The 27,607-nt window shown below is 45.4% G+C and overlaps 1 protein-coding gene across 1 annotated transcript; it reads right to left on the bottom strand.

The window, feature by feature from the left end:
* Positions 1-4,310: 4,310 nt before the first annotated feature.
* LOC129204198 (cytochrome P450 1B1) lies at positions 4,311-13,352 on the bottom strand. The gene is made up of 3 exons (XM_054819700.1): positions 10,785-13,352; positions 8,972-9,988; positions 4,311-7,193 (listed from the first exon to the last, which is right to left on the bottom strand). The coding sequence occupies exons 1-3, from the start codon at positions 10,802-10,804 to the stop codon at positions 6,581-6,583; spliced, it is 1,650 nt and encodes a 549-aa protein (XP_054675675.1). The 5' UTR covers positions 10,805-13,352; the 3' UTR covers positions 4,311-6,580.
* Positions 13,353-27,607: the final 14,255 nt, after the last annotated feature.

Below are 27,607 nucleotides of genomic sequence, written 5' to 3'. Positions count from 1 at the left end.
ATGGAGTGTTGTTTCATGCTGTTCTGCAGACAATTGCAAATCATGATTGTTTTGTGAAATCAAAATTTGTCTTAAATCTTGTGTTCTTACTGGAACGAGGGTGTATCACACCATATCTCCACTTCAGTTATCATGAGTTGAGTTGCCCAAATAAGTGGAAGGTGTTCTGTTATTCTTAGCACGGGAAACATGATTACATGAAATCCCACTTGTTATAATGAGAGGATTAGAAACCTGTTTCTGCATAACCGTTGTGCTCTTACCAGAGCTCAGAATGGAAGAAGGGAGATTGTGGAAATAAAGTCTACTCTTGTAGAACTGTCTTTGCCAACAAAAATCGATCCATCACTGAAAAGATGCTGATAATATCAGAGGATAAAAGCAGTTCTGGAGCACCTTGCAACATACGTGCCATTTTTTCCCTAGGGGATATTGGGCAACCCTAGGTAGAACTGAAGGCATAACTGTATAGCATGGGAATAGCGAACTCTGATACAAACCTCTCCCTGCCCAGCTTGCTCAAATAAATGACACTGACCTGTTCTGAATAGATCCTCTAGACCAGTAGGGTTTTTGTCTGGTGTAGTGCCCACTCTGTTGTGCACTGCTCTGTCTCAATATTGAGAGGAAAATTTCCCCAAAAGGTGTTTAGACTGGTATAGTTGGGCTGTCTTTTCCTCCCCGTTGTCCCCAGGTGCTGGCAATGCTGAGGTGAGGAGGAGAATGACAGGCTCTCCATGGCTTTCTGTTGTAGACCAGTTTTGTTTTCAAATCCTGCTTCCTGTATGGCACAATCTGATCCATTGTGTTTAGTTCCTCAGCTCTCGTTTCCATGTTTGCTACCTCCCAAATCTATTACTTGAATTAACAGGCAGTAAGAAGTTAGTATTTGGACATCCTTTGTTTGTCCAAAGTTTTCAGGAAAATAATTGCTCGTTCCATCTTCAGCCTGGTGGGAAGGTAAGGTTTGGTCCAGGTGCTCTCAGTTCAATGTTCCCTACTGTGGATGTGATTGAACCTCTTTAATACCATGTGGATTCTTATCATCCTAATCCTGACATACTGTGTGTACAAACAATGTAAAATCACCACCTCTCTTTTTCTGGAAATCAGAGACCCTGTGCATAGCTCCTCCCTAGCTGGAGTCTTCCTACACTTCAGACATATGTTTTCCTCTGCTAGCTCTCAGCCACTCCAGCAAATGACTCCTATATAGCTCTGGAGCTGATTTATGCACCTTTAATAAGTCCCCTGCACATTCACTCCCTTCCACCTTTTGCACATGTGCAGTTGAAATGCCTCGGCATCCTGTATCTTCTAAGTTAACTATACTGATGGCTCAGTGTACCCAGGCATCCAGCACAGAGTGTAGGAAATTGAGAAACTCTTGTTTGATTTGGTTAGCTCTGGCATTGTGCTTTCAGGCTGGAGCAAGATCTGCTCTAAGTATTGAAGGACAGAGCAACACTAACAAAGCAAAGAATATTTTTGTTAGTAGAGCTATCTGAAAAGTGGCAAAAAACCCAAAGGAGGGCTATCGAAGCATCGACCACAGACATCTTAAATGCTTCAGGCTGCTTGTGCACCGAGCTTGTTTTCACCTGACAACTGAGTTGGCCTGGTCTAAGTACAAGTGACTGGAACATGAAAAAACTCAGCTGCAAAAATGCAGGGCGGTAAACAGCAAAGAAATTGTTGAGACTTGAATCACTGTATCTGTGTTGCACTGTATACGAAAATAATAACACCATTCAGAATCCAGCCCTTTTCTTCATCCACGAAAAAGCTAGATCCACCTTCAGTGTTGTTCCAAGTTGAATTTGTTGTGTGGGCAAATGAGAGGTCTAAGTAAAATTTAACCAAGCTAAAGATGCAGCTAAAGATGATGCTGTTCACTTTCCATGGCTAATTCTTCAACTTTTCTCAGGTAAAATGTAAGCTCCCAATTGCCTAGTCTCTGGTTGCTCTGCCTGGATAATCTGAACCAGTTTCCTACAGGCAGACCTATGCATCAGTCCCTGCCACTCACAAAAACGTACTGAGTCTGATGCAAAACTAGTTGGAATTATGTTGTTGTGAATTTGTATTTAGTTACATTGTGCCATGACTATGGTGGTTGTACAAATCCTGGACTGACCCCTCTCTCCTCTTTCTAGCAGCAGTTGTTTCTCAAGTTCTGATGAGTCTTGTTCCTTATTGTTACATTATTGCTATTTATTTCAGCGGCTCTGAATTGACTCCCACTGAAGCCAGCAAGTTTAACCATTAGCTTCCTAAGGAATGTAATGGTACACTTCAATAGTATAAAAGCATTCCATATCAACTCTCTTAGCTCAGCCTACTTGCCTCCCTGCCTTGTTCTGTAGTGGGGTGGTCTGACAGCTACTGGTTTTCCAAGAAACATATTCCTGTCCTAAGTTCTCCCTGTGCTTCCTGTTTTGTTTTTTTTGGGTTGTGGTGGTGGTGTTTTGGTGGTTTTTTTGTTTGGTGGGTTTTTTTTTTTTTAATCTCTTGTCTCAACTTGAAGATTTTACTGAAATTCTGGGAGATGAACTAAGTGTGTGCATGTGCACACACACGGACAAAGCAAGTGTGAGATGACGTTTGGCTTTCCTCACCCACTGAAATCACTACCACCTGAGCATGAAGATTTTTAAATGAAAAATCTTGTCTTGAATACAGCTGCTTAACTCTTGTGCTTTGTTTCATGAAGAAAGAGCAACATGTATTTGTCTATATTGCTATGATGACATCCAGTCACGTTCGTGAGGGAGGCAGTGACACTGCAAACACAAAATCTCATGAGATGTGCGTGACTTGCTGTTAGATGTGACCTTGCCTAGTTTTGAAAATGATAGTTTTTCTAACAACTGCTTAAATGAAACAGGTGGAAAATGGAAGTACAGAATTTTAAAAAAATCAAGCCAGTTTGCTGAGTTAGTCTTATTCTATTTCCTTAACGCTTGGTAGTGGCTTACAGTGGGCAATTGGATTTTTTGGTTCCCTACTCAACTGCTGTAAATGGTATTTGTAGTGATCTCCAAGAATGCTTTCTTCATGCCAACTTCAGGCTGCATCAGCACTGCGGTTTTTTTGGCACTGATGTAGCAGGTCTTGCTGTAAACATGTGCCTGTCAACACTGAAGAGGGAGTCTAGACTTCAGCTGTAGACAGCTGGTAAAGGGGAAAAATACCTAGAAATTAACGGGAGGCAGCGACAGTGTGGCAGCATCTCTTGACTGCGTGAGGTTGCTCTTAGCTTTTACCCAGGGAGGATGCCTGCTCTCTAGCTACGCTGTGTCCCACTGGTCAGCCCCAGCCACGTATGCACTGCATGGAGTATCTTTGGACACCACACCTACTCCACATGTCCGTAGCTACTTCTAGAGGGGTCTTTGTAAGTCATCTTCAACTTGTGTTCCTTCTGATTTCACCAACTCAGCCTGTACTTAGAATCCTGCCCCCTTAGGGAAAAACTCTAGCTGAAAATGTCCCAAGTCAGGAAGGAACTACCGCTAGTCAGTCTGCCCAGCCTTCTGCCTCACCCAGCTTTTGTTTCACTCCCTTGGGGTTAGGGAAAATGTGAAGGTCTTTTCTAAGATGGCTCTGAAGTAAGCAGGCTTGTGTAGCAGACTGGGGAAAAGAAGACAGAGGGGGAAGGGGGGCTGCTGCATCATGAAGAAACATTTTATATGTGCATAACAGCCACCCTTCACCACAGGATTGCCTTGATTTTGTGAGAGGTTGCTCTGCGAGGGCACGTTCAGGCCTGTTTGGCCCTGAGATTTCCTTCCTGGCACTCCTGACTATACACCAAGGCCAAAACAGCACAAATTGCTCCCAAGGGCAGCGATGAGGATCTAATATCAGGAGTATACAGATGCCCCGCATTAGAGAAGGGAAAAAGAGAAAGGAAGACCAGTCTGTGGGCTTGAAATAAGGGGAGGTGGAAGTAAACTGAAATTCCAGAGGGAAGAACATAGCATAGGAGATTGTGCAGGCTGAGGAGAGATTAACAGGTATTAGAAGAAAGCAAAAGCCATGAGAGATTTCAGATCGATGCCGAGATGAGCAGCAGGGAATGTTCTTAGCAAGGAGCATGAGGATGTTGAACACAGATGGCAAGGTATGAATAAGCAGGAAGACCTGAGAAGCTATAAGGGCAGGATGGAGAAAAACCTTAAAATCCAGAAATGGAAAGAAGGTGAAAAGTATATGAACACATATATATACAGTAATAATACTTTCCAAATCAGAAATAATAATTTTGTTTATCTTGATGTTAGAAAGCCATACATAAACTAAGCAAAGGCAGTGTAAGAATAACTTTATTTAGTATTTTGGTAACGCAATGATACATCTCAAAATGACCATAAAAGTTAGCTCACTGAACAACTGCATACATTCTAAATGGGTGCTACTAAATTTGAGTAACTTCACAGATTATAAGAGGCATTATTTGACCAACAGGTATATAGTGGGTGACCCCCTGACAGACATGAGCAGTGTGAATGGATGTTGCATTAGTAGCCAATGCATAATTAAAGCTTTTGGAAGAGTACAAAATTGCAAAAGTCATTTTTATTTAAATATGAATCAGTGATCCTTGCGTTAGAATAACTATCCAGTTGTAGGTTACATCCTTTATATTTTTTTAGTAGCAATACTTACAAAGGTACAAGGAAAATTGTCTTGCTAGCATTTGATCTAATGTAGATCTCCATATGAAAATGCTGAGTATCTTATAAAGCTTTTCACAGGTATAGGCTAAGTTCTGGGATATCACAAACTTGGACGTAATTCAGAAAAACACCTGAGGTTACTCCTTGTGTATAAAACAGAAAGCTTTTTTAGCCCTAAAAAAAGGAAGATAGATGCCATATGAAGTCAGAGACTTTAAACAGGTACATTACTACTGTGTGGGGTTACAGAGCAGTACTTCTAGGCTTGATTCATGTTTTAAAATCAGTAGCAAAGCTTCTACTTAAGATCAGGATTGTGTCTTTAACCCAGCCGTTTCCAACGTCAGCATGAATTCTGTCACTGCAGCCAACGTGACTAAGACTGGCCATCTATCAGAAGACCCAGTGCAAATCTTTACTTGCTTAGGTTTCAGTGGAGCTACTTTACTGTGTAGCATTGCACCCTTATTTTTCTAGCTCTACTAATACCTTACTTAGTACTAGACTGAACACAGCAAGTCATGTGAGGTACTCTCATTTCTGATGGATTTCATATGTAATTGAAGGTGATCTGCAGCTCCAAAGAAGTGCCCAACACTTTTCAAAATCAGGCATTTACATAGGGTTGCTTGCTTTTTAGAGAAATACATGCAGCTTTGTGTACACAAACATTAGCCAAAAGTTCAAGGCCATAAAGTTTTGTGTGTGTTTTAAAATAATAGGTTTGAGTTTGGTTTTTTTATGTCCTTTGCCTCACAAAAATTTTAAAACTACTTTTTCTTCAGCTAAATGGATATATTAATCGGGACATGCAATGTTAGTTTTCCTTCTGAGACTTCGTTCCAAGCAAATTGTACTAAAAGTACATAATTGATTTTTGGATATACCATTTAACTCAACCTAACAGAATGGCTAGTCAGCAAGGGCATATTTGCTGTACGCTTTACTTGAGGCTTGCAGCATGAAAGTTTTAATACAAAACCCCCAAATTCTCACTACTGAGTACCTTTGCCCATGTGGATTTTACTGGACTTACCGATGTGCCTAGGGACAGGGATATTAACTCTTTACTAGAGAAATACAAAGTTCAGCTATACCTTTATAAAATTTTCTAATTTGAATATCTATTTTGTTCATGAATATGCTAATGAAGAGATTAGCGTATGGTTTATATTACCTTTTGCCATTTGGTGACATATCAAATCTGATCTTTCCAAACTTAATGAAAAGTTACTACATTAGGATATTCTGTTCATTCTCATATAAAATATAAATTTTATTTTCGAATGTGAAAACACCTTGGAATGCTAAAGGCAAGACTTTACATTGTCATTTTGCCAAAATCATTTGAAAGTTTATTATTAAGGCATTAATATACATCCTGGCAATCACAACGCAGGAGCTGCCATGTGCCTATCGCAGTTTCCAGTAGAGTGAATTCAGAGGCAGGCTGCAGTGTTCTGAGCAACCCTTCCTTTTTTTTCCTTTTTTTTTTTTTCTTAATAAGATATTTCACTTTGGGATATGGAGTCACTGAAGGTGAACTTAGACTTAAGGCATAGCGCATGGAGACATAGAAAGGATTGTACAAACAGTTCCTGGAGATGCTCCAACCAGTCAGTAGATAAAAAGCTCTTTACAATGGCGACTTCTGTGAACAAGCTAGAAAAGGCTTACTTTCAAATTGCATATGTCTTATCATTTAATATATTAAATTGTTCCCTTGGCTCTCCTTTTAGAATTAAAAAGAGGACTGAATTATACCTTGTGCAGTTTTCCTTCCTGCTCTTCTAACTTGTAATATTGGCTATTTTCCAAAACGATCACCAGAACAAACTGTAACTTATTTAAGTCTAAAAAGAGAGAGAGGGATTATCTTTAGATGCAAGGTTGGTTGCTTAGGCATTTGCTGACAGCTGATTTTCATTGGCTGCTTTCTCTGCTTGCAGTCTTTGGACAGCCTGATCAAGCAAATCCATAGTATCTCTAAGTGTAACATTCAAGGTAAATGGCTTAGGTTTAATGGTCAACCCATAGGTAAAGTCCATTTTAGGGTCCTCGTTTGGATTAGCAGTAAAATTGCACTGATGGACCAGTATGGAGGTAAAGAGAAACAGCTGCACCTTGGATAACTCCTCTCCAATACACCGACGTTTTCCCAATGAGAAAATCATCACGCTACTAGTAAGATCTTTATTGATGAATCCATTCTCATCCAGGAACCTTGTTGGATCAAAATCCTCTGGGTTGGACCATTTTGCTGGATCGTGATTCACTGACCATTGATTAACAAAAATCACTGTGTCCTTGGGAATGAGGTAGCCCATTATGAAGGTGTTGGTTGTGGTGGCATGTGGGATAGTAACAGGCACAAAGCTGCTGAAACGCATGGATTCATACAAGAAAGCCATGATGTAGGGCAAGTGAGGCTGATCTTCAGCACATGGCAGACGTTCTCTTCCAACAATCCTATCCACTTCTTCTTGCATTTTAGCCTGCACATTCGGATACCTGTTATTTAAAGTAAGATGTGTGTATGTACATAACACTTTTAAAAGATTTTCTTAAAAAAAAAAAATCCTTGCTGTAAACATTTTTCAGAGAACCTCAGCCCTACCCTAAATTATGTGGTTTGAGCAAAGTTTAAATATATTGCAGGAACATGTGGACCTTGATGGAAAACTTTGAGAGGAAAAATCCAAACTTCCCATGCAATGGTGTCATTTTAGATCTGCTCAGTTTTCACTTTAACATCAGATGTAACTGATTCTCAACATAAAGAAACTAACTTAAAATGTGCTGAAACTGAATATTCTGGTCCAATTCTGAAAATTCATTCTAAACCTAAAATTGCTTCTCTCTTCTAAATATTGGGCTTTCCGTGGGAATAAGAATTTGGTTTTCCAGCTCCATATACAACTTCTACAAGTTAGCATGGAGTTTGCTATCACTAGACGTATGGCATACATACGAGAGTCTGCATGTTTTTAAAACTGAAATGATCCCTGCTAATAATTGTCAGAATTGCTTTATTAACATCCCACTCTGAGTATCCTTTTTCTAATTAATATCAAAATATATTTTGTTTATAGTGTATTTTAAGACCACCGTCCTGAAGTCTGGATAGTTTGGAAGACTATGCAGTAACCAAACAAGATAAAAATGTTAATAAATTTATCTTATTTTCTTTTGCTTGTCTAAAAGCATGCATTTCTCCAAGGAGCCTTTATTTGTTTGTTTGTTTTTTTTTTTTTAAATATTCAAGTTTGGTTTCTGTGTCCTTGCCTTTTTCTCCTACAGCAGGTCTGCCTGTCAAATGCTGGGCAAACGTAAGAAAGGGGGAGAAAACCAACAGGTTATGTGAACGCTGGGCATTGTACCCTTAGCTCGAAGCGTTAAGTCCATTTTTCAAGAAGTGACTGAGGAGATAACATTTGCAAAAGCCTACAAATTATGTAGGTGGCAAAAGAAAAAGCCGGGCTAGGCAAGGAAATCAGTGTTATGCTTTCTTCTATTAAACCACCTCCCTCAGCTGAGATTTCTTCCCCCTCGAAGAGCTGGTGCCAGGGCAGCGCGCAGAAGGGGTGTGCTTGCACCCGCCGGCTGCCCAACGGGTCTGCCTTTCGGGCTTGGACGTGGTTTTCCCCAAGTCACGCAATGGTGATAAAAGCACACGCTGCTAGCAAATTAACATAATAGCGGGTTTGTAAACCAGTGCACGAACTCTTTATCTTGCTTAAGCAGTTGTTATCCTGTTCCTATGATCTCCTTGATCTTGACCTGGTAAAATCTGTTACTTTCAGGTTTTATTCAGCTGCCTTTTTGCCAGCCTCTCTTTATGCACCATTACCCGACCGCGAGAGCAGGGCTTTTTTTTTTTTCTTTTTTTCTCCTTTCTTATCTTTTTCTGGCAGGTTTCCCGGAGCTTCCGTGTTAGTTAATCGGAAGCCGCTGAGGTACCCCGGCACCACAGGGGCTGGCCGGTCCCTCAGAGGTACCCTCGCCCCCACAGCCGCCACTGGCGGCGGGTGCCTGGCGGCGCCGCTCCCCGGCTCTCCCCGCATCGAGCGGTTTAGGCGCTCGTTTGGGCCGGTTTTTCCAGCCGAGGGAGCCTGCCCGGCGGCGGTTTTGCCCCTGCAGCGCCATTTAAACAGAGATCCCTCAAGGCTGGCGCTCCCACTGCGACGCCCCGGGCTGACTCCCGTGTCCCTCCCCGGGGCAGGTGGGGGGCGCCCCGGCCTCCCGCCTCCGCCCGGGCGACGGGGAGCGTCCGCCCCGCCGGCACCTACCTGATGAGGAAGATGAGGAGCCACTGCAGGGCGGTGGAGAGGGTGTCCTGGCTGGCGCCGAAGATGTCGGTGACGGTGGCGGGCACGTGCTCGAGCTGCAGCCGCGGCTGCTCCCGCTGCAGGCGGATGAAGGCGTCCATCATGTCGCGGGGGGCGGCCCCCGGGCGCAGGCTGCGCTGGTGCTGCAGGAACTTGCCGCGGACGAAGCCATAGAAGTCGCGGTTGAGGTCGCGGAAGGCGCGGTAGGCGGCTCGCACGGGGCTGGGGAAGCGCTGGAGCCAGGGCAGCGCGTCCACCAGGCTGCCGGCGCCCACCGCCCGCCCGAACTGCTCGTTGCGCCCCACCAGGCGCAGGAACTCGCCGTCACCGTGGCTGTAGCGGCGGCCGAAGCACAGGGCGCTCATCACGTTGGCCACGGCCACCACCAGGACGCGCGAGGGATCGAGGAAGGCGCCGCCGGCGCTGCCGCGTACCAGCAGCGCCACCAGCGCCCGCGCTTCGCCCACCAGGTGCCGTTCCAGCAGGCGGCGGGTGGCGGGGCTGCCGGTGGAGAAGGCGCGCACCGTGGCGTGCGCCGCCCGGCGGTGCAGCTTCCAGAGCTCCGAGTAGCCGCCGAAGGCCAGGCTGAGCCCGCCCGACACCAGCTGGAAGGAGGGGAAGGGCGGGCGGCCGGCGAAGGCGGCCCCCTGGCGGACGAGGGCCTGGCGGATGGCGCGCTCCCCGTTCAGCACCACCACGGGCCAGCGCCCCAGGCGCAGCTGGAAGACGGCGCCGTAGGTGCTGGCCAGGCGGGCGAAGGAGAGGTGCGGGGCGCTGCCCAGCTGCGCCGCGTTGCCGATCAGAGGCCAGGGGAAGGGGCCCGGCGGCGCCCGGCGCTGGCCCTGCCGCCGGCGCTGCTGCTGCTGCAGGAGGAACTTGCCCAGGTGGATGGCGGCGAGCAGGCAGAGGAGGAGTAGCAGGGAGCTTTGCAAGGGGGGGATGCCGCGCAGGGCTTCCCCGAGCCTCTCGAGGGCCATGCTGCAAGGGAAAGGGAAAAGGTCAGCGGGCAGCGACCCGGCGGACAGGCTGGGAAGCTCCCCGTCGTCCGCAGGCAGGGAGAAGCCCGGACGGGCGAGGGGACAGGGGCGCGCTGGCGTGGCGGAGGGGAGCGCCGGCAGCCGTTTCGGCACTCAGAGTCGGGGTGCGTCCTTGCTATCCGCTCCTCGTGTGCCTACAGCCCGCCCGGATCCTGCGCAAAAAACCCAAGGTATAATCGATAATCAAGTGGCAAGCGCTCAGTAAGGGATCAAAATCATATTTGGCGGCGGAGCCGCTGCTGTCTTCCCCCCGGTAGGTAAAGTTTGCAGCGGGGGATCCAGAAGGTAACGGCTGAGGCAGGAGGATGCTCTCGCCTGACGAGCCTCCCGCAGATGCAGGCAGCCGCCGTGCGCTGGAGACAGGTTCATCCCGGCGCTGCACATCGCTCCTCCCGGCGAAAGGACCCCTACGAGAAACGGGCTCCCCGCGCCGCCGTCGGAGCTTCCCGCTGCTCCGGACAGGAAACCTCCGCACATGGCCACGGAGCCCCCTCTGTACCGAGCCTTTCCCTCCTCCCCGCGCCGTCGTGCCCGTCGTGGCAGCGCAGGCTGGCGGCCACGGGGATGGGCTGCGGAGGGTCCCTGAGGTCCCGGCGTGGCAGAGCTGACCGGTCCCTTTTCCCATCCCCGTGCCCGGGGACCACCCGCTCCTACCGTTTGCTCCAGCCTTTCTGAAGCAGCTAGGGGAAGAAGGGGTGAAATAAAGGGCCACCTCGGGCCCCTGTAGCAGAACTGACCTGTTGCACGCCGCTTCCATCGGAGACCTCGGGGAGGATGGAGAGGAGCCGGGCAGCCGACGGCAGCTCTAACGGGCGGCCCCGGGAGGAGAGCGGCGACGTTCAGATCCCAACCTCTGGGAAACTCATTAGGAGCCCCGGTTCCTGTCACCCGGAGCTTGGCAGGTCATGTGCAGGCAAATGCCAATTACACCCGATCCCAGTGCAGAGTTATTATCACCTTCCCAGCGCTTTAACCCTTCGGAGCTCGCCCCGCCGGCAGCCACCTGCCCGGTGCGGCTCCGCGGACCGGGAGCGAGCGAGCTGCCGCCCTCTCCCACCCACCTCCCTGCTGGCCTGCGGGGACGGGACGAGGCCACCCCAGCCCGCTGCAAGGAGTGAAGGCGAGCGGCTCAGAGGGCGCGGGGCGGACGGGCCGCTGCCCCCAGGCTGAGCTGGAGCCGGAGCAGCCGCGGCTGGGCGCCTGGCATTGGTACTCGCGGCTTTAAATCCGCCGGCATCCGCGGTGCGCGGTGCGGTGCGGGCGTGCCGCAGTTAGCCCCGCTAACAAATCGCCGCTGCCTGGCCCTTCCCCTGGCTTGAGGGGTCGCAGCTATTTGCCAGCTGCCCTTGGGCCCTCGCCAAGTGGAGCGGCTGAGCCGCGGATGCTTTTATGGCCGGGGCCAAAAGTTTTAGCGGAGGAGGTGCCGCGAGGGGAGCGGGGTGGCGGGCGGGCTCGCAGCCCTCTCTGTCGGGAGGCAAAGTCTCGCCTGCATCTTGGGGGCTGAGGAAGCCGGAGAGCTTCCCCTCCTCCGCCTGTCGCCTCCCCGTTGCGTGCGGAGTTTGCATTGCGTGAGCCGGGGCTGGAAAGCCTCCAGCCATCTCCTCCCCGGGCCCCTACCCCTCCTCGCAATACCTGACACCGGCTCGGGGGGGAAGGAGGCAGGGAAGCGCCGGGCAGCTCGCACCCCGGCCGGCCCCGCTACCCTCCAGCCTCGCCCCCGCCCTGCACTCGCTTCTCTCCTGCTCATGGCGCTTTTTTACTCTTAAACCTGGCATCTCCGCCCGCCCCGGGAGGGCTGGCGAGGGTCATGCGGGTGCGATGCTCCAAGCTCCCCCCCGGGCTTTCCGGCGCCCCGGGGGAACCGGGGCTGCAAAACCCCCAGGCGTCAAGGAGTCTGTTCTTTAGCAACTCAGAACGCTCTTGCTTTGTTGTCGTCGTTTTTGCTCTATCAAGCAAAATTTAAAAATATGACATTTATTTCAGATTTTCTACAGTCACATCACGAGAAGAAAAGAAGGTGTTTTGGTAGCAATTAGGGATTAGACAAAATTAGATGCTGGGACTCAGCGCAGCTCAGGGTGTGGTCCCAGGCCTGGCCTAGCTGCTGCTTCTGCCTTTGCTAAGAACTGCAATCCCGGCTGTCGGCACTGTCCTGGGCTCCTCCAGTCAGCAGTATGACCTCTTGCTCAGACTAGCATCAACTGTACCTCTCTGTGTGCCTCAGAGCACGCTGTGCTTCTTCCTGTCATTGCCAAGTGGCAGAGGTGTCAAAACCACTTTTTCCGAGCAGTGCCAGAAAAAATGAGCTTCCCTCCCCTCAGCCCCATCTCTGGGGTTGGATCCTGCAGTCCAGCCCAGCACATGGCCCAGCTTCAAAGAGGAGCAAAGATAGCTCCATCCCTATGGCATTAAGGTTAGAGCTAGCCTGGGGAGAGACTAGGTGGTTTGGCCTCTCCATCACCATCATAAGGCTGGAACCAAATTTCACATGCTGTAACCACTCAGCTGTGGCTAAGTGGCCTGTCCCACTCTGATGGCCACCCTTCCCTCCTTCAACAGTCACACTGTCAAAGAAGAGACATGGGCTTCCCTCTGCAACATGTGTTCCGGGCACTGGATCTGGGTGGTAAGGACTAGTTTGGATCAGTTACCTGAGCTCTGGATTATAGTGCTGGGCATTTGCCATTGCCAGCAGGTAAACTTGCCTTTTTCCTGGTGACAGTGGTGACCAGTTGCCTAAAACCCAGGCATTACAGCTCTTGTTAGTCCCTAAATCCTTTATTCGATGCAACACTTAAACTAATTGTATTGCCGCTAAAGTGAGAGATTGCTATTTACTTTGGAGCGAGCAGAACAGATTCCATGCCAGCTCCCACGTAAATCTGAACTCATAAAGAAATAGTGTCCTCAAGGTGGCCAAACTCTGGTTGCAATTGGTAAGAGGAAGAACACCTCAGCATGGGGTTGCCGTAGGTGACATGATGTGCCATTTCTTGTCTCTGCTACAAGTGGCCCTGCACCCACCTTACTGTTTCTCCTCCGTTCAGTGAGTGAGTCCGGCGCACTGCACGCTTTGCATCCCACTGACGACTTTTCTCAGCATCATACTGCAAGTGGGATTGTTTCCTGGCTGCTAGCAGGCAGTACAGAGGAAGGAGCGCATTTCCACTGTCGTGAGCTGCGAGTTCAGTTTAAGGCATGAGTCCAGGAGTTACTTTATCCTGGGATTGCTTCAGTACAGAGCTTGAACAAATTGTTTACCGTTTATAGAGTGATTCAAGCCATTCTTCATTAAATAAACTCTTGGAAATATTGTTTCTGATTGTCTGTTTCTGAGTGTTGCACAATACTATATAAGATGAAGAAACAAGTAGTGTAACTGTAAAACACAAATCACTTGGAAACTTAAACACATGCTATTTGATGTCCTATTGTTTCAGGCTGCTTAAAATTGTACAGGCATTCTTATGTACCTCTGGAGTTTGACTCTAGTCTTAACAATACTGCTGTAAGTCAGGAAAATCGCCATTGAAACAATCGGATTACAGTCAGAATTAGAACCTATAAGCCTCCGCATTTACAACAGCTCTCTCAGCTTATGTTTACACTGCAGTCCGACATGATGCAGGGTTACCACTGTTTCAAGTGTCCAGGAGCAGAAGATCTGCACCAGGCACTCAGTCCAGACACAGTGTTACCCCCGGGCAGCCGGCTCCACAGTCACCAGCTATGCTTGCTGCTCTGTGCCATATAGAAGTGCCTGCTTGCTCAGGCTTATCTACATGACACTGCATTGCTCAGTGTTAAAACTAACCTGAGGCTGGGGTACCATGAGTGTGGATGATAATGAGATCATGTCTGATGGAGGTTCCTGGTTTTGCTCAGTTTGGCAGCTTTCGTGTGATACCAAGCATGAGATGTAAGGAAAATAGAAGGAGCCACATCCTCAGTGCTGCTCAGAGTGCCAGGCATACATAGGAGCCAGCTCTGTGATTCAGGGTTATATGTTTAGGCTACTCACTGTGGCCTAAAATAAAACATTTGTAGTGTGCTTTCTAAAGCATATATATATTTGTGATTACATAATGCATTCTTAACCTTCATTAACTTGTAGCTTTCCCTGGACTTTCACTCTTCCCTACATTCCCACTGACTTCCGAGCTCACATTTTCAATTCTCCCTTGCTATTGAAAAGCCTAAATTTGGCTCCTAATTCTGAGCCAAATTCCCCCAGCTGCTGCGGGAAGGCGAGAAACCTCCCAGTATTTGCTGGGGCTCAGCTCAGTGCTAGTCTGAATTGTAGCCTCTCCATCTGTTTGCATTTTCCATGTTACTTGCAAATTAAAGGCATACATTGCAGTCTGCTTCCACACAGGTAACACACAGGTATGATTACAGAAAATGAGGATGTAGCATTATACTTAATTCAGGCATCAAACTTGATTATGAAACTGCTTTAATTTTGCATTGCCAAATTCCTACAATATTTCTTTCCAAAGTTTGCTGTCTTTTCTTGACAATATTGAATGAATATGAAACTGCATAGCTAAGTCTTTCTTGAGAGGAAAACTCAGAGCTGGTCACTTTGTGGCTATCCTTTGAGAAGCTTTTTTAAACTGTTTTCTGCTAAGAGGCAAAATCTGATTTACACACTGTTGGGCACTCACCCATGGCATTTTGTGTGTGTCTTTGTATTTATAGTATACAAATGCTCTTTATTAAAGTAGTCTGAAAGAAGTACTCTGAAGAAGACGGACAAACTAGCAACTTTTAGGAAAGTTTAGACACTGCTCAAGATGTGCATTATTGTATCTATCCTCAACATGTGATGTGTGGGCAAACTGTTGTGCCTGCTCGCTCTTCTTCTTGAGCAAAGGGGCTCCCTGGGGCATCTGGCAGCTTTGCATCCTCATACTGTTTCTGAGGTTTGCAGAACCAACAGCTGTGTTGCGCACGGTCCATCTTTATTTTGAAGTATAGAAACCTTATAGTCTGTATGATGTGCTAGGTCACTCCAAAGCTTAAAAATTATAACATTGCTAAGGGATGATATTGTTAACATGTTAGCAAGCAGTAATATTTTACTTCTCATTTGTTTTCCAGACTTTATTGGTATTGGTTGTATTAGTAGTGGTGATACAAAGTTTGTAGTGCACTTGCTTTCCTGACTCTAAGACTTTTGTATTTGCCGTTTTAGAAAATGGCAGTGCGCTCGTATGCTCAAGTGTAGTGATGGATGCCAGCTCAAAACAGCCCTGGGCTACAGCTGAAACCAAAGTCTACTTCACTCACATAAGCAGAAGCGTATTCTGTAGGGGTGAAGGTTCTGAAGATTTACCTGTGAAGTTCCACAAGGTCTTTAATACAGATATGCAAAATATGATTTTTCAGACTTTGGAAATTTGTCCAAATTTGAGTGAATTATCAGGGGAAGATCAAAAGGCACAAATGTGGGAGAAAAGACATTCCCCAGACAAATGTCAAGTCCCTGCTTTTGAGCTTGAGGCTACAAAGCTTTTCAAAGACAAGACCATCACCATGTTTTAATAGGAACACTTATTTTCCTTGTTCTCAAACGAGCTCAACTATTTTTGGACTGAACATTTCTAAAATTACAATATGAAACATGGATTTTTCGAGGATAGAAAATTTCAGACCAAGTGATTAAAGCTGGACAAAGTTACAAGTAATGGAGGACCTGGGCTTTCCAGCTAAGGAAACTCTGTGCAAGTAGACAGCATAACTCTTCTGCACGGAGAGAGAAGATAGTGAAGCACAGATGGAATGAAGAAACGTACATTTCTTTGACGACAACATGGGTTTTCCTATCTTGTGTCCTAAGTATCCTAGCCATTGATTAGCCCAGACTATGAATGTTCAGCTCGCCACTTCCCAAGCAGTAATTTCCCATGATACAAATATTGGTCATGCGGGTTCTTCAGTTAGTGTTGGGTGTGTACCATTCTTTGGTGCCTTGTCAGCAGAACAGCTCATCAAAATATTAAAATAGGCAACATAATTTGAATCTACTAGCCTCTAGAGCAATCCAATTTGAATTTCAGAATTCTCATTCCTTCAGAGAATAAACCTGGTTATGTAGTGGGGGATCCAGGTCTGATCTAGGTAAGGGAGCTGCACAGAAGGGTGAGCATTACTTTGTCCTGTTATGATACCTCCAATCTTGCTGCTGAAGGGGGCTCTTGAACTGGGCTGCAAACATCTAAGAGTACCTCAGAAAGTGATGCCAGGGGTCTAGTATTGTGTGTGCATGTGTGTGTATATATATATATATGTGCTTTCTCTTTTGGAGTCAGGCTAGAACTGTTGCTGAAGTACAGTGTCAGGTTGAAAAGGAAGGTCTGGGCTACCTGTGCTCATCTGGTGTTTTCACAGGGCTGGCATTGTGTGCCTCCCTTCTTTGGGCTTCAGTTCCTACTTCTGAAAAGCCTGTTCTGCTTACTTGCACATTCAAGTGGATACACCAAACTTGCTTGAGCTATTAGGCATGGACTACGTAGGGTCTGGGTAATTTCTTGTGCAAAGGATTGAAATTTTATAATGGGAAGTTTTCAGTGTTTTTAAAAAATATCCATTGTACTGCTCCTTTCAGGTTTTCAGGTGCTCTGAGAGAGGAGGTTGTACTGGCACAAAGTGATTGTTGAGATGGCAGCTGAACCGAACAGGAACACAATAATTTGTGCATCATGAGGGCTTTCCCTAGCTTTTAATCATAAAGAGACAGGCCTTTAGCTGGGATTTTCCAAAGAAGATTCATGTCACAGACCTAAGAAATTTCATGTCAGTCAAGGAGTTGCTTGTAAATGTCACCCCTTAGATACCCCTGCTCAAATGAGCCAGGGAGCATACTCACCCTCCTTCTCCCTTGCATTACTGCACGTCAATAAAAGGGCGAACAGTGTTTGTGAAGAAGGTGAAGAGTGATAGATTTTTTCCACCAGAAACAGTGGTTCTGGCTACATTGGCTTTGCTGAAGTACCCTGTCAGATGGAAATGCGTGAATCTAAACCAGGACATTCAGTCATTTGGCTGCTGAAGCTCAGCTGAGGAAACATTTTAACATCCCTCTGTAACAGAGCATTCTTGGCTTCCTCTGCTCTGTTGTGCAAGGGTTTGGTGTATTTGCCTGCAGCCGTAACTGCATTTCAGTGGTAAATGAAATGACTCAAATAATGGGGACTGGGATGTATGTGGCTAATACTCTAGCCCATAAAATTATTCATGCTCTTCCCTGGGGTATGGGAAATGGGAGTTGTTTATTTGCACATTTTTTAATTTGAAGAAAGACTTGGATATTCAAACCAAGGGAAACTCCCTTTGTGGTATCTGTGGTCAATGATGGAAAATTGAGCTTAGGAGATTTTTACAGTATTCCATGTAAGGGCTGCAATCTTGATCAAGACAGTTGATTGCTCCCGTAAGACAAATAATAATAAAGATTTCCTCTAGCCTTCAGTGAATTCAACAGGGAGAGAAAACACTCTTGACACGTACAGATTGCTCCTAGCGTTTGGAAGCAAACCCAAGGAAGTGTCTGCTTCTGAGCCATTCAGATCTTCTAACCTTCAGCAATGGCAGATCAAAGACCATGAGGGAAACAGACTGCAGGTGCCAGTCAGGGCAGGTTTTGTCTTGTCACAGCAGTCCGGGAAGAGGCATTTGCTAATGTCTGTTAATCTTATGGCACGCCAAGGAAGAAAGAGAGAAAAAAATTGCCATAAATTCTTCCCTTTCCCAAGCAGCCCGCACCCAGGCTCAGGGTGGCTGCACGAAGGCTTGCTGGCTGCCCCCAGAAGGGAAAGCAGTGTGGGAACCTGTGCCTGCCCCGGGGTGGCAGGGTGGATCTGGGGTCACCCTGCGGTATGCTGGCTCTCTCAGGGAATGGGGGATGAAGCAGTCGCGGAAACAGCATTGCACTGGAGGTGCACCCTCGTGGCAAAGGTGAAAGCAGCAGCAGCTGAGACCAGGAGAGCAAAGGTCTTGCAAAGAAGAAAGCCCAAAGTCCATCCTGGCCGCTGTCCTCTCCCATAGAAACATTCTCAACCTACAGTCAAGGAGGAAGCATAATGACTGTGTGGCACCATGGGGAAGAGGTAGCAGCAGTGGGGGTAACAGGGTGCTTTACGAGATGCAGGGAGAAGGCAGGATTAGGCACAGCTTGGGGTGCTCTAGGAGATGGTTTTGGCCAAAATCCAGGTCTTCCCCTGTCTTTCTTTTGAGGTGTAAATGGCATGCAAGCAGGCTCCTCTCAGTGGCTTCCCTGTGAAGATAAATAACCTGATTCCCCGGTTATTATCCCCCTGCTCTCCTCCCCTTCCCTCTGACTGACTTTGATTATTGTAACTTTACATGCGCTTTTAATTTGCGTGCAGGCAAGTACAAAGGCACAACCGGATATACCTGTTATTTGCCAATGACCTGAAAGAGTATAGTTTATGTTAAGCCTTGGGTTATGGTAAGGTTTGCACGCGATTCCTCAATATACATGCTGCAGGCAACTGATGGATGGAGGTGATGGAGGGTGGAGGAAAGTTTTAAAGTGACAGAACCTGATTTGGTTCCTAGTTAATATACCAGTTATGTAAAGGCCTATATAGCAATTTTGTGTAGAGCCCAAGTCTTGCCCTCTGCTCAGGCAAGGACTGTATGATCACATTATCTGGGCTGTAGTTTGTTCATGGCTGCTCCTGCAACTGATCTCATGAAAGCTTTATAAAAATTAGGCAAAAAAGGTGGGTAGGATATTTACACCTTCCTGTTCGTATGTACTCTGGCATAGAATCATAGAATCATAGAATGGTTTGGGTTGGAAGGGACCTTAAAGACCATCTAGTTCCAACCCCCCTGCTGCGGGCAGGGACACCCTCCACTAGACCAGGTTGCCCAAAGCCTCATCCAACCTGGTCTTAAACACTTCCAGGGAGGGGGCATCCACAACCTCGCTGGGCAACCAGTTCCAGTGCCTCACCACTCCTAACAGTAAAGAATTTCTTTCTAACATCTAATGTAAATCGACCCTTCTTGAGCTTAAACCCATTACCCCTTGTCCTGTCACTACACTCCCTCATAAACAGTCCCTCACCAGCTTTCCTGTAGGCCCCCTTCAGGTACTGGTAAGCCGCAATTAGATCTTCCTGGAGCCTTCTTTTCTCCAGGCTGAACAGCCCCAACTCTCTCAGCCTGTCCTCATAGGAGAGGTGCTCCAGCCCTCTGATCAGCTTCGTGGCCCTCCTCCGGACTCCCTCCAACAGCTCCATGTCTCTCCTGTACTGGGGCCCCAGAGCTGGACGCAGTACTCCAGGTGGGGTCTCACCAGAGCGGAGTAGAGGGGCAGGATCACCTCCCTCGACCTGCTGGTCACACCTCTCTTGATGCAGCCCAGGATACAGATGGCTTTCTGGGCTGCAAGTGCACACTGCTGGCTCATGTTGAGCTTCTCATCAATCAGTACCCCCAAGTCCTTCTCCTTGGGGCTGCTTTCAATCCATTCTCCGCCCAGCCTGTAGTCGTGCTTGGGATTGCTCCGACCCATGTGCAGGACCTTGCACTTGGCCTTGTTGAACTTCATGCGGTTCGCACGGGCCCACCTCTCCAGCCTGTCAAGGTCCCTCTGGATGGCATCCCTTCCCTCCAGTGTGTCGACCACACCACACAGCTTGGTGTCATCGGCAAACTTGCTGAGGGTGCACTCAATCCCATTGTCCATGTCGCTGACAAAGATGTTGAACAGTGCTGGTCCCAGTACTGACCCCTGAGGATAGCAGGGAGAAGATTGGAGGTGGAGGAGGAAGCTACAAATGAGGTGATTCATGGCAATGGAGTCAGTGCTGAGTGTGCAGGGATGCAGCACTGCTGAGGTGTGGTGGCCTGTGATGGAGAGGGGATCCACATTTTGTTGCATAGGTGTCAACCCCCACAATGCTTGGAGAGATTTCATTAGGCTCCCTTAGCAAGATTTAAAGAATATCCACCACTCATGGGTTGCCTGGTCCTGCAGGAGAGGAAGAGAGAGTAGTTAGTCTAGTAGTTACAGCAGAAGACTGCAAGGAGATGTGGGGTCCAGTGCCGAGCCTGCACACTGACTTGCTCACCCTTGAAAGTAACCACAGAGAAAGCCTACTGAGATTTTTTTAAAAATTTAATTTCAGTGATTCCACATCAAATTAGCTAGGTCTTCAAGTAGAAAGGAAGTGTTTTTATCTGCCAGTCAAGTAAACTAACCTTGAGGTCTGAAACTTGAGTGGTTTTATTTCTGGTATGTGTCTTAACTCAGTGTTGATGGCAGCACCAAAGGAATTAATTAGACATTTTGTTTGAAAGTTCAGGAAAGGCAAAGGATCCCGTTCATTCTCAGCACCACCTCTTATCTCCAGGGAAGTGAGAACAACATGAGTTAAATGCAATTTTATGGGACTTATGGAATGGACTTTGCTACTCACACTTCCCTCAGAGACAATGGGAAAAAGTAGCGAGAATCAAGTGCTACTCTTACAAATGAGGCCATCATAAAATGATTGTTAAAATAACAGAAGACAAGATAGACCTATTGTTACAAGAGCACAGTGTAAGTTTATGTTTCTGGACATAAGCACATTTAATCTTTTCTGTGCCTCAGCTTCCCCATAAAATTGGGAATGATAATAGTATGTGGATCCACCTAGTATCTGTTCTAGTGTTCTCTAGCTTGTTAAGATATACCTTGTACAGCCAGCATCCAGGAAAACAATGTTTACATTTGCAGGATAGAGCTTGAGAGACTGAGGTTTTATTCCAGTTTTTAAGTCAAACAAACGAACGTTGCCTTCCATCTTCACAAGCCCACAGTACAGCAGGCAACCATGGTGCACTTGTGAAAGGCATTTATCTGAAGCAACCTTGAAAAGAAATCCATTTGCTTTTGTCCTCTCTGCTCTGCTCTTGTTTCCTGTTTGCATCCCTCCAGCTTATCTGACCTTTTGAGGAATTGTTTTATTTAAAAACCTCTTCTTTTCCTTCCTAGTTTACTGTTTATCATCATGTTTTTCAGTTCTAAGCATCCAATATACATAACACTTTTGCATATCTTCATTGTTATTCTTTACCATTTGTTGTGATACTTTGGCTGAGTGTAGAAAACTCACATCTAATAGCAGCTTTTCAGAGGTCATGAACTCTTAAACACATGGTTGGTCTTTCTGTGGTCAGTGTATTTCTGAAAGCTAAAATGTATGTACAGACTTGTTCTGATGAAGAAAAGTTTCCTTTTTTTTAAAAAAAAAATCACATATAGCAGTCCACAGCCTCATTTTTAAATAAGTTTAACAAAATTACCTAATGTTGCTGTATGTACTGATGCACAAACCAAACTCTTGAAGTGTTGCATGTCAAAAACCTGAAAGAGTGTAAAACTGTCTGCTCCAGTCCTGGAATAAAACATTTACAGCTGCAAACCCTGTTGTGTCAGGGTTAAACAGTCAGGAAAGGGTTACAGGCTGCCTGCTTGTCACTTGATTCAGCAGGGGTTTAAATGAAGATGTGTGCCCTTTTTCTGGCATGGAAAGCCTGGGAGCCCCTGCAGCTGGCTTTGGATGAGGGAATAGCTTTCCTTTGTGTTACTTTATGAATCTGATGTTTAGATAATAAACTGTATCCCCGAGCGAAAGCTGAAGATGACTTGGGTATTTCTGTGCCTTGACCTTTCCCTTTCCCCTGGGCAAGAAAGCCCACCAGCATACAGGCTGTGAAAGAGCATGTGACAAGCATAGTAAAATATTTTCCTTCTCCTTTATTAAAGTAATCCAGGGTTACATTATCAAAAGAGAAGTGTGAGGAGGCAGGTATGAAGAAGCTGTAAAGAAGCAGCAGGCCCACATTTCACTTGTATGTGCAAGACAAAGTCCTACTGAAGATAATGGATTTTTCCATGAAAGTAGAGTGATTGAGATTGGTTCGTGGTATCTATCTAATACTCAGCATTTGCAATGCTCAGGTCACAAAGCAGTGGCTGCTGGAGCATGAGGTATGTCATCTGTCTACTGAAGATTTTGAATTCCCTGACAGGAAACTGATAGGTATGAGAGAGGAGGGAGATACAGATAGTTTTGGTAGGTGCGATTAAGCAACGGTTTCAGCACGTGAACAGCTTCACTGTTTATAGTGCCTGTGGAAACAGTGATGGTGTCAATCTTATATTAAGCATTTTTTCCTGGCAGATTTCTTAAAATGCTGAAAAAAGTTTTGAAAAATGTTGATAAACTCCACATTTGTTAAACTATCGCCTTGATTTAAGCAGCATACCTTTCCATAGGTTATTCCAATTAAGAGAAATAATGGGTCATTTTGTGCAAGTCAGTATTTCCACACATTCAAATTAGAGAGGAAGGCTTCAGCAGGCTGTGAGTACAGGGAACAGGCTTAGTATCCCAAGTGATTTAGGTATACTGCAGGGCAGACTGGACACCAACAAGATGAAGTAATAAAAGTGCGGAGGACTAGACACAGATGAGATTGGTTCATGGTATCTAATAGTATTTTCATTGCTCATGCCTCTTAGTGGCAACCTTGCCTGAGACGACAGCCTCTGCACAAGCATCAGGGAGGTTAGTGTCATGACAGATCGCAAATTAAACAGAAAGCATGGGGATGTTGCAAAAGGCAGATGTCAGTCTGCAATGGATGAAAAGCAGAATAATATGTAAGACATGGGTGGTGACTGTAAGTCTCTTCCTACCCTGATGAAGTCACAGCAGAGGAACTGTGTTGAATTTAATTTAAGCACTGTATTCAAGAGACATGTGGACAGAGTGGAGGGACATAAGATCAGAGCAGCAGGAACTATAGCAAAGTTTAAGAGATGGAAACTCTTTAGATGCTTAGGCTGATAAAGACTTCAGTATTTTAGTGGATGTTAATTATGGATATTAAGTAATGAGGACCGAGGCTTTTTTCTAGCTCTAATGGATGTACGGTCAAAACTTAGCTGAGCATTACACAAGATTTAAACACTAGGAAAACTTTGTACCAAGACAACAGAGCACTGGAAAAGGCTACCCATTGGAGGTTTTGGCAAGTTAAAAGAATATTTCTCTGCCATCATTGGTGTGTACATAGTTTTACCTTGTTTTGATGGGGGTCAATGAGTTTGACTGTGGCCCATTTCAGAATTGTTGTGGCCTGAGATGGCTTTGTGGAGCAGGGATGATGGAGGCCCTGATGCACTTTTATGCACTTTAATACACTTTTGCCAAACAGCGTAGGTGGAAGGCAGCCTGCTCTGTGCCAGCCCATACACCTCTTCTCTTGCATGGGTCTAAAGTTGACTCTTCTCAGTCCTGGTAATGTCACTCATATCTGAGCGCTTTTTCAATTCTGTTAGTTGACAGCCTTGTTAGATGATTTTATTGTGATTTTTAATGTTCGCACCAATGAGTATTCCTCCTTTCTTATAACAATAACAACTACAACCCCTTCATTTAACTCTCCTTTACGCTCTTATTTCTTGGAAGCCAAAAAGTTGTGTAGCATGCACACACCTCTCTGGCCAGTTGTCTCCCAGCATGCTGAGCTGCAGGATCCGTGGGTGCATGCTAATACCACCTCCGTGCACTACCAGATCATCTGGCAGGACAAACGTAATCTGATAGAGTTTTTACACTTTATGCCAGATGTGTAAGGAGATACGATACCTGTAAGAGCAGCATGAAAAAAATCCTATTATCTAGTCTGGCATAAACTCTGCATAGGCGACCATATCTCTTCAGAGTATTCTGGACTAATCTGAACTGACAGAGCGAGCTTGTAGCAGTTTTACATAGCCCAGGTATTTTAGACCTATATTCCAAGTATATTTGCCTTGTGGAATTGTATTATCGAGTTGTAGACTGACTTGTTCTGTATGGTGCTTAATTCTTACTCTTCCATCAAGCTCAGCTGAAATTATTATTTCAGCAGGTAAGTACATGGTTTCTGTTTACTAAACCCATATTGGGCATTTTAAAATGGGTTGCTTTCTGTGGTTTTAATGTACCCCTCCTTGACATATTTTGCTCTACAACATCCTTGTTATATACTACAGGATGAATTTTGTGTGGGCTCTTCACTATTTGCTCTTGATTTAAGATCTAGGCAACTGTCCAGATTATACAGCAAAACGTTTGTAATCTGGAATAAGTATCTTTGTCAATCAATTGTACTAAACTATGGAGGAACAATCTAAGTGTAAGTAGTTACTTACCTCTAAATTCCAGCCGGCATCTGAAATAGATCACCTGGGGACGCAGATGTATTTGCATAAATGTACACAGATCATAGTGATAACAATACGAATAACATTTTTTGTGAGGTAATCGCAGACCCTTTCGCAATCACTCCTAAGCATAGCAGTACAGCACACGTGTGAGGTGGGTAATTATTCAAATTCCATTTTAGAGAGGAAAACACTGAAACAACATGATTAGGGACTTTCCAGAGGCCATCCTTGCCATTTTTTACTTGCTTGTCAGTAAAATCAAATTTAATTACTTCTGTTCCTGTACTTTATCTACAGACTAATTTTCCTTTTTTTATACTTTTGCTTGGCATTACCTGTTATATCTAATATCTTTTTTCATTCAAGCAGACCCTTGCTGAGTGTTCCCACTGATAGATAACTTTTGACAGATATTTTCCATCTTACTAAGAAAATGTGACAAAAAACCCAAGCATATTCTATACCAGGAGAAATAAATACATGCATTCACTTCTACTGTTTCCCAAAGTTTGTTTTGACAAGGCAGAGCTGTATTAAAATCAGCTAGGTACCACACTCACTTCCATCTTAATGCCACGTGAGGTAGCTGACTGATGACACTGGCTCAGCCTACTTGAAACATTTTCCTGGCACCTCTTATAAACTCTTCTGGGAAATCTGTCAACAAAACACAGGTTTAAAACACCAAACGGGGTAGAAAAATACTTGTGGCCAAAAATAGTCAAGTCTGGGGTCAAGGAGAGCATCTTTTATTACATCTGTTAGGTATCACCTGGGACAAATGACTCCAACTGTGGACGTGGTCCTGCCCTGACTCATGGGATTAGAAACACGTGCACAGCTCATGTGCAGAGGCTTGGAGCCACAGCCTCGGCTGCAGATGTGCTGCTCACAGTACCAGCAACGTGTGTGTGTGTGTGAGCATCCAGAGGACACAGAGCTCCCCACTGTGACCCCTTGTTCCTTGGTGTCATGTCCCCACACACAAGGTGAAGCTGCCTGGGAGGTCAAGTGGCTGAAAGCTACAGCTGGATATTGCAGAGAAGGAGTATGGAACTGCAGTCATCAAGGACTGTGGGGGATCTCCAGGGATAACACAGCCCACCCTGCTGCTGCCAAGCTCAGATCAAATATGCCTGTAACGCTTCCAACAGATGTGTGCCTGAGCTCTCCTGAAAACCCTTCCTGATGGAGCTCCCACTTTGCCCTTTGACAGTTTGTCTGGGGTTTTGTTGCCCTTTCCCACATGTCACGCTTCAGGTTTCCTTGTTGCAGTTCAGATACATAACTTTTTATCCATCAGGGACCTGAACAATAGGTTATTCTGTCTGCAGCCTTTTATATATTTGAAGTCTGACGTGGTGTCTCTCCTCAGCCTTCTCTAGATGGAGCCCCCCCAGCCTCCTTGCAGATTATAGTTCCTAGAGGTATGGCGATTCTTGTTTTTTCCAAGCACCCTGCTGTCGCTCTGTGTTATCGTTAAAGCCAGAGCCTAAAACTGGACAGAGTATCCAAAAAGGCACAAGTGAGCAGAAAAAAAAGATTATTTTTTTTTAAGGTAAATCTTGTGGCACACAGCCCCAGGATTGCTATTTGTACTATCTCGTGTCTCTCTTTTCAGAGTGGGAAGCAATTTCTTTTCAATATTATATGTCCTGCAGCAAGATCTTGTGAGGTAATGAAAAAGGTTGAACAAATGTAGTATGAGGAAGTTATTACAGTGAAATATGTGGATGTGTAGCTAGCTTTGAATTTAATTGCTTTTATTAGTTTATTATCATAACAGCATTGTGATAATTAAGAGTATTTCCTGTTCCCATGGGAATGACACAGGGGTTTACATGTCCCCAGGAGCAGCTATTCCTACTTTATTAGGAGCTATTTTTATGAGCTGCTTGGAAAACACTTTCATTATTCTTGACTTCTTATCTCCCAGCTAGTCTGTTTTGATGCTCAGAAAAATACAGTAGCGTGTGAGTATTTGAGTAGAGTATGCAGGCAGGACCATCTTCTTCATTAAAGTTATCTTTCTTTTCTTTCCTTCAATAACTCCATGTCGTGTCTTTAGAAACTATCTCCAGTGATTGTGGAACTAAGACATTTCAATGGCCTATCTCTTGTCATTGAAAATACCTGCTCTGTTTTATACAGAAAACAGAAAGAAGGTAACTATGAAAACTGGGCAGACCCAAATGCAGAGAGCAATTCCCAGTAAGATTAATTTCCTCTCTGAAGTTGATAGAAGTACAGTTCCCCAAGACCACAATATATTTTCTCTTTTCATAGCTGATGTAGAGACTGATTTAATTACTGCGCCCAATTATCAGGCAATTTCCCTATTAGCCACATGAACTGTGGGATTGCTATGGGATTTGGTGGAAGTTATAAGGCATTTCTGTATCCCAGTAAGGTTCTTCATGTATTCAGTCCTCACAAATCTTCTCTGGCTTAGCACACCCAGTAGCATTTCTTTTGACTTAGACCTTCTTCAGAGAAGATGGGAGAATTCAGGCTAATCCTGTGTGTTGACAGTAGACCAGTTTTTCCATGGTATATGTGGCCAGTTGCTTTATTTTCACTAAAACTGTCTTCTATGGCAAAGCCCAAGTCATCTAGCATGAGACATACGTTGCGATGAGAACACTAGCTTGAAAAGATTGCGGGTGAGAATGAAGACAAGAATCATTTGTAAAGAACGTTGCACTAAAAAAACACCACCAAAAACTTGGCTATGCTGTGGAAAGTTGAAATGATTAAAAAATGAGATGTGTCATTTTTTTCTTCTAGCTACATGCAGCATGTGTTTCCCATGTCTCGTATTACAAGCAAATGTGAACTGAGGGTTTATGGTAATACCACCAAGGAAGTATGATATCATCTTCCTCACAGGTGGTAATTCAGTTTTCCAAGGTGTGTTTACACGGAACGTTTGAGAGCACTAGCGCACACACACGAGATACTTAAGCAATATCTGTAATTATGGAAGAGTTTGAGGAATAAACACTGTCTAGCCAGGTATGAGTTGTAAAACACCTTATGGCAAAATATGTGATGTCATTCGTATTATCTTGAGAAATACTTGTTAGGGCATGAATTTGATTGAAGTTAAATGAAGCTGATAATGTGGTTTATAAGTGCACAGCACGTAGATCTCATGTAATAAGACTAGTCATTAATAAGATAAATAGTCTGATAGTGCAGAAGCAAATTTGCTTATATTTTGACATTTATAAGTCTGTATTTCTAGATGCTGGTTTGTTTTTATCTAAGTTGTAAACCACAAACATAATAAATTGTACAAGATTGCTAGAGAAA

The sequence above is a fragment of the Grus americana genome, chromosome 3 (genome assembly GCF_028858705.1).
Source record: "Grus americana isolate bGruAme1 chromosome 3, bGruAme1.mat, whole genome shotgun sequence".
Taxonomy (NCBI): domain Eukaryota; kingdom Metazoa; phylum Chordata; class Aves; order Gruiformes; family Gruidae; genus Grus; species Grus americana.
Note: the sequence above shows the minus strand (reverse complement) of the source record. Positions and strands in the feature narration are given on the sequence as shown.